Genomic DNA, 6,987 nt, shown 5'->3' on the forward strand with positions numbered 1-6,987 from the left:
CTGCAATCTTGAGTAAACGACTTAATATAGGTTTTAACTCTGGATAATGTAAAAATAGACCCTATTAAAACCATTTTTTTTCTTGTAGTGTTAGAGGTGTCCTCACACTAAATCCATAAATGAGAGGAAAATATGTTAGCATTTTATTATTTAAAAAGTTATACTTGGTTCATGAAGGATATAATACTAAATCAATAAAAATTAAAAACTGATGATAAATCATTACTATTAATTATTTAATCAGGCATAGATTGTAATAACCAAAAATTTCAAAACGATAGTAAAATTGTAAAAACATTGTCATTTTCCAATAATAGAAAAACATTATCAAAATATTTTTCACATTAGTATAATATATTATGTTGTAATCTATTATAATTAGAACCAGATTTTTATTGGGTAAATTAACTTAAAAGAGATTTTAAGATAACTAATTTTGTTTGCCTTAAAAGTCAATTTTTACATGATAAATTAAGAAATAGCTATTAGTTTGTATTATTAATATTGTTGAAGGTGGAAGAGTTGGTCAACAAATAAGCCGGAGATTATTTTGCAATGAAAAATTTAAACAAAAATAAATTACCACATCCATTCTAAAATAACTTCTTCACCTAAATTAAGGATAATACTAAATGTTAGAATTATAGGCTTTAAATAAGAGGGGTGAATTGTTTAATGAAAGATTTTCGAAAATACTGGACAAGAATGAATAAGAATGAATATTAGTGAAGAAGCACATAAGAAGCAATCAGATTAGCCAATAAACAAAACTGTTTAAATTGATTCTAGAAAATCAATTGGTTGTTTATGCGAATCAATCGATTGTTTTTATCAGTAGTTTATCAAAACACAGTTCAAACAATTTTAAGGAGTGAGGGATAAAGAGATTTACATACAATGTTTATACTGGTTCACTCTTAACCTGAGCTACATTCAGTCCCCAGAAACCCCTGGGTATTCCACTAAGTAATCAACCACAAATTACAAAACACAAACACCAAAAAGGTGATCTTGAACCCTTCAAGAACACTCACCCTCTTTGAAACACAAACTCTACAAGTCAGAACACTCTCTGACTGTAGACACCAGTACCTTACAAGTTTAATAAATATGAAATGAAATACAAGTAAGAACAAGAAAGATCACACCTGATACAAAAGGATTACAACCGTTCCCTATTTCACTCTTAACCAAAGAAAATCCTTAAGCAATCTTGAACAACTTTTAATCTTTTTGGTAATATAATCTCTCTTTATATCATAGATGTAAACACCAATTATGTAGCCTAAAAAATAGCCGTTTAAGAGTTTAATTAGGGGCCAAAATAGTTTAGAATTATGGAAAACAGCTTTACCAGACTTAACCAATTCTGTTAAGATTTTTTAAAAAACAATCGATTGAAAGCTCGATTCAACCGATTGAATTGACCTTAATTGTGAGGTAAACCAATTTTAGCTTTTTCAAATCCTTTTCAAAACCACCAAGTGTAAAACAATCGATTGAAACGATAAATCAACAAGTTGTTTTTCACTACTTTGAAATAAACTTTTCTTTTGAAAGAACTTTATTGATTCAATTTTGGATTAAGCTAAGAGTGGATTGAAAAATTCTAATCTACCCAGAACCCATGCCCACAAGCAGCAACATAGTATTCAAGCAATCTTCATGGATTTGGAGACATCAAAGCTTTAAGTTTAATACTAAATAGGTGTCTTATTAATACAATTTTAATAAAATAACTACTGCAAAATATGCCTACAACGATTACCCAATAGACCCCGGTTGACAAGTATGTGTTGTCTATCAAAATACTGTGACAATTTTAAAATTAACACGAACAAATAGGCAACGACTCAAGGTAAAATTGGCATCTATAAACATGACTACAACATAGACACTTATTATTATATTGAATTGGCGTCACGGTAAAATCGATATTTATAAACATTACTACAACATAGACGACGACTATTGAATTGAATCGGCGTTTATGAGTTTGACATAGAGGTCGATTTTTTGGCCAACAGGTATCTATAGTTTAAAATTTTGAATAAACACTGTACCGACCAGGTCATTGGGTGTGATGAGGTGTCTAGCACGTGACTATGTGGGGCGTGCTCAGTAGAACACGTGGACAAGAGAAAGATGAGTAGTTCAGAAGTGAGCATAGTCGCCGATTCGTGGAACCGACGTTCTATAGTAAACATAGTCGGTTGTCGCCGGGGTTGTGTGTCATCAACATAGTAGATAATGGAAGATCAGGTGGTTTGACATCGCCACAAGGAGCACATCGCCGAATCTCCCAGTAAGCTTAGTTAAAGCTGCTGGAGGCTCAAAAGAGTAAGTTCAAGCGTGTAAGTTCAGTAAGATGATTGTTGCGCTGGCATGGGGCGTGAAGGTCGTGTGGGTTGAAGGGAACAGCTTGCCCATCAGTGACAGGATTCACAGAGTGGACATTCATTGGTGGCAAGGTTTCCTCACCTAGAACATGCATGGCGTGGCAATAAGGAAGGTGTCATTTGCGACAAGCGATATCACAGAGATGGTGCACTTTGCTGCATCCGATACTCGCCTTGTCAGGTGGTGTTCCAGAGCGTATTACGTGCTAGATTACTCCTTGAATAGGAGAATTAGCCGCGCGACTGGTTACTACACAGAAATAACGTCAAGTTAACCCAACCCAGATGACGACACGTGTAGGGTTGGATGCTACCTGTTACCCCAACCCAGGTGATGACACGTGTAGGGTTGGATGCAATATAGAAATGACCTCGAGTTATCCTAGCTCAGATGATGACACGTGTAGGGCTGGGTACTACCTGTTATCCCAGCCCAGATGGTGACACGTGCAGGGTTGGATGCGAGCCACGCGTTCAAAGCTTAACTGCCTGGAGAGAGAAAAAACTTAGCTATAAAGGTAAACTTAACAGAATTTGCAGAGGTATGTTTTTCACTACGGCTGATTTGCTAGGGTTGAGTGCACTTTAGTACGGTTCCACAGAGCACAGTTTTCTCTAAGTTTTTGGGTGTTCTTGTTACTGACTTGAGCGTCGGAGCGCCACCGGTCGCAGAGGCGCCATCTCGACGAGGCTACGCTCTTGCGCTAGGTCAATCGGCAGGAACAAACACTGATTATTAATTAGGTAAAATCGCCGTCTATGACCCTTTTTTTTACCCTAAATAAAGCCCGTGCCTCACTTATATTGCCATTTTCGTAAACTGCCTTCTTCCTTGCACCTTCATGCCCTACGTTTTTCAACCATTGCTACACTCTGATATCCATAGCTGCTCCATTTTTCCAAACATTGAAGGTTTTTTCGTAGTTGCATTATTCTCCACTGCTCCTCCATTTCTACTCTAGCGCCACTACTCCTCCATCGCTGCGCTGCTTGAGCAATTGCCACCATCATCACAGGTTAGTAATTTTTTTGTATTGTTATATATTTATTTATTCTTAGTGTAGAAATTAAAATTTAGTTATTTGTTATATATATTTTTATTGTAGTATAGAAAGAAAAATTTATTTATTGTTATATGTTTATTTACTTTTAATTAGTAGAAGGGCACCGTGGTGTGGACTTGAAAGGCGTGGTGTCAAACCGGTGAGGAAGATCGTGACGAGGCAACGCTCTTGCGCTAGGTCAACCGGCAGGAACATCTGGCGCCCACCGTGGGGCCGTATAAAAGGTGATTCCCAACCACAGTTCGAGTTTGTTGAAGTTTTGGTGTTTTCTGTTCGACTGCTTGTTGTCGCAGTCGGTTTTCGAAGTTTTACTGTTCGTTCGGAGTTTCTTTGAGTTGCCGAGCTTGCTGAGAAAGGATGAGGACAACGCGGTCCAGTTCAGTCGCGCCGTCAACAGATGAGGATGCTGTGTCTATGACGCAGGTGATGGATATGATGAGGACGATGCAGGAGAACGTAGCTGCATCACGCTCTGAGCAAGAAAGAATGCACGAGGCACTGGTGGCCTCACAAGCTAGGAATGAAGAGCTCAACAGGATCAACGAAGAGCTGCGTAAAGCTCTTCAAGAACGGGAGGAGCGCGCGGTTGGGGACAGATCTGCACCCCCATCCCCACCGCGTAGCTTTCCCATGCCATTTTCTCAGGAGATCATGGACTCGGTGGTCCCTGCAAATACAGTGGCGGTGAAGGCATCTTTCACCGGAGTGGAGGACCCTGAGGCTCATCTCACGGCGTTTCACACTCAGATGATGCTCTCGGGGGGGTCGGACGTGGTCTACTGTAAGGTGTTCATGAGCACACTCAGTGGAACAACACATTACCACGTTTCAGCAGTTTTCCAAGATGTTCGTTGAGCAGTACATAGTGAACAAGGCACCGCCGTTGGTGTCTTATGATTTGTTCGACGTGAGGCAGTACCAGGGGGAGTCCCTAAAGGATTTTTTGAACAGATTCGGAGCTCAAATAGTCCGCTTGCCAGGTAAAGATGAAGAGATGTTTGTACATGCCTTCAAAAAGGGCGTTTTGCCTGGGCCCTTTAGTGAGTCGCTTATCAGGTATCACCCCGCCACGTTCGCTAAAATCCGGCGACGTGCTGTGGCCCACATCGCCGCTGAGAGCGAAGTCTCCGAGAAGAGGGGAAATGTGACCCCACCTAAGCCACGCGCTCAGACAAGGATCCAGCCGCAGAGGGTGATGGAGGCGGCGGTGGGGAAGAGGGATCAGAGGAGCGCCATCCTTATGACCCAAAGAAAGGTAAGGGGAAGGGATCGGGGAAGCCTAGAGAGGCTAATCGCCCGCCAAGGTATGAATTCGTGATGGGGTTGGCGGACCAGATCGCCATCCCAAATATCACTGCCAGGCTCAAAGTGCCTGAGAAAACAACAGACAAGGTGTTGGGACCAAAGCCAGACGCATGGTGTGAGTTCCACAAGAGCTTTGGCCACTCTCTCAACTCGTGTTTGGCTTTGGGGTACCAACTCGCCGAGTTGGTCAAATGTGGGTTCTTGAAGGATTACTTGCTGGAGAAGCAAGCGGGCCAGGCATCGGGCTCCCAACCGGCGGGTGGCGAGGGACAACAGCACGAGGTACCCATTCACGGCGAGATCCACACCATTGTTGGTGGATTCTCGGGTGGCGGGTGCACCGCATCACAGCGAAAGAAGTACGCAAGGTCTGTGATGTCAGTGGAGGTTTTTGAAGACCACTCGCCCGACGTGGACATCACGTTCACCAAGGATGACCTTAGGGATTTCGTGCCTCACGACAATGACCCTATCGTAATCTCGCTCATCACGGCAGGAAGGACTGTTCATCGAGTGCTGGTCGATCAAGGAAGTTCGACAGATGTGATGTTTTGGCCGACTTTTGAGAAGTTACAATTATCCCCCGACCAGCTGAGGCCATACGGGGGCTGCCTGTACGGTTTCGCCGGGGACCAGGTGGAGGTTAGGGGGTATATTGAGTTAAGGACGACGTTCATAGACGGTCTGGCCTCGCGCACAGAGAAGATAAGGTATCTCGTCGTAAACGCTCCATCGGCATACAACATCCTGTTGGGTAGGCTAACACTCAACAGGACAGGAGCTGTGCCTTCAACAAGGCACATGAAGGTCAAGCTACCATCAATGGAAGGGATGATCATCACCATCCGTTCTGACCAAAAGGAGGCGAAGAAGTGCTATGAAAATAGCCTCAAGAACAAGAGATCTGTATGCCACGTATCCACAACGCCGCCTCCTGGTGTGGAACCTGAGCGAGAAAGCCGGCGAGATATGGATATGGCGTTGGAGGTGGCCGTCGAGGGCGATGTGCCCGATGTGCCAATGGAGGATATTGAGGCGAGGTCCGAGAGCGCCGCTCGGGTGGAGGAAGAGAGAAGCTGCCCGGAGACTGCCAGGGAGTCAGGTATCGCGAGGGCGTTGATCGCCAGCGAGAAGAGGCCTCAGCCGGTGGAGGAATGGCTTGAGAAGAAGATCAACGACAAGACGTTTAAACTGGGGAAAACCTTAGACAGCGAGACACAAGACCAAATCGCCGGGGTTATAAGTAGACATCTGGATGCATTTGCATGGTCTGCTTCTGACATGCCGGGGATTGACCCCGATTTCTTGTGCCATCGTTTAGCTATGGATCCCCAAGTCAGGCCAATCCGCCAGAGAAGGAGAAAGTTCAATGAAGAGAAGAGGTTGGCGATCAAGGACGAGACGCAGAAACTTCTGGCAGCAGGCTATATCAGGGAGATCCAATATCCAGAATGGCTCGCTAACGTCGTTCTGGTCAAGAAGAGCAGCGAGAAATGGCGGATGTGTGTTGACTTCACGGATCTGAATAAAGTCTGCCCAAAGGATTCTTATCCTTTGCCAAGTATAGATGCCCTGGTAGACAGTGCGTCGGGGTGTAAGTTGCTCAGCTTCCTGGATGCCTTCTCAGGATACAACCAGATTAAGATGCATCCCATGGATGAGGAAAAGAACAGGCACGTCACTGACCTAGAAGAGTTGTTCACCACAATAGCCAGGTACAAGCTGAAACTAAATCCTAAGAAGTGTGTTTTCGGCGTGGAGGCAGGAAAATTTCTGGGTTTCCTCTTGTCGGAGAGGGGAATCGAGGCAAACCCCGACAAATGTGCCACCATTCTGGAGATGAGGAGTCCTGCCATTGTAAAGGAGGTGTAGCAGCTCACGGGTCGGATGGCCGCCCTGTCTCGATTCGTATCCGCCAGTGGAGAGAAGGGCCACCCGTACTTCCAATGCTTGAAGCGGAATAACAGGTTCGTCTGGACGAAGGAGTGCGAAGAAGCTTTTGTCAAGCTTAAAGAGTACTTGGCGAGCCCGCCGGTTCTGTGTAAACCTCAAGTGGCAACACCCCTCAGGTTATATTTTGCCATAACTGAGAAGGCGATAAGTGCGGTGCTTGTCCAGGATCAAGATCAAGTCCAGAAACCCATCTATTTTGTTAGCAAGGTGTTGCAGGGCCCAGAAGTGAGATATCAGGCTTTAGAGAAAGCAGCGCTGGTGGTTGT

At 44.1% G+C, this 6,987-nt stretch overlaps 1 protein-coding gene across 1 annotated transcript; it reads left to right on the forward strand.

Moving 5' to 3' along the window:
- Positions 1–5,143: 5,143 nt before the first annotated feature.
- LOC137809026 (uncharacterized) lies at positions 5,144–6,640 on the forward strand. The gene has a single exon (XM_068610168.1). The coding sequence runs from the start codon at positions 5,144–5,146 to the stop codon at positions 6,638–6,640; it is 1,497 nt and encodes a 498-aa protein (XP_068466269.1).
- Positions 6,641–6,987: the final 347 nt, after the last annotated feature.

The sequence above is a fragment of the Phaseolus vulgaris genome, chromosome 2 (genome assembly GCF_000499845.2).
Source record: "Phaseolus vulgaris cultivar G19833 chromosome 2, P. vulgaris v2.0, whole genome shotgun sequence".
Taxonomy (NCBI): domain Eukaryota; kingdom Viridiplantae; phylum Streptophyta; class Magnoliopsida; order Fabales; family Fabaceae; genus Phaseolus; species Phaseolus vulgaris.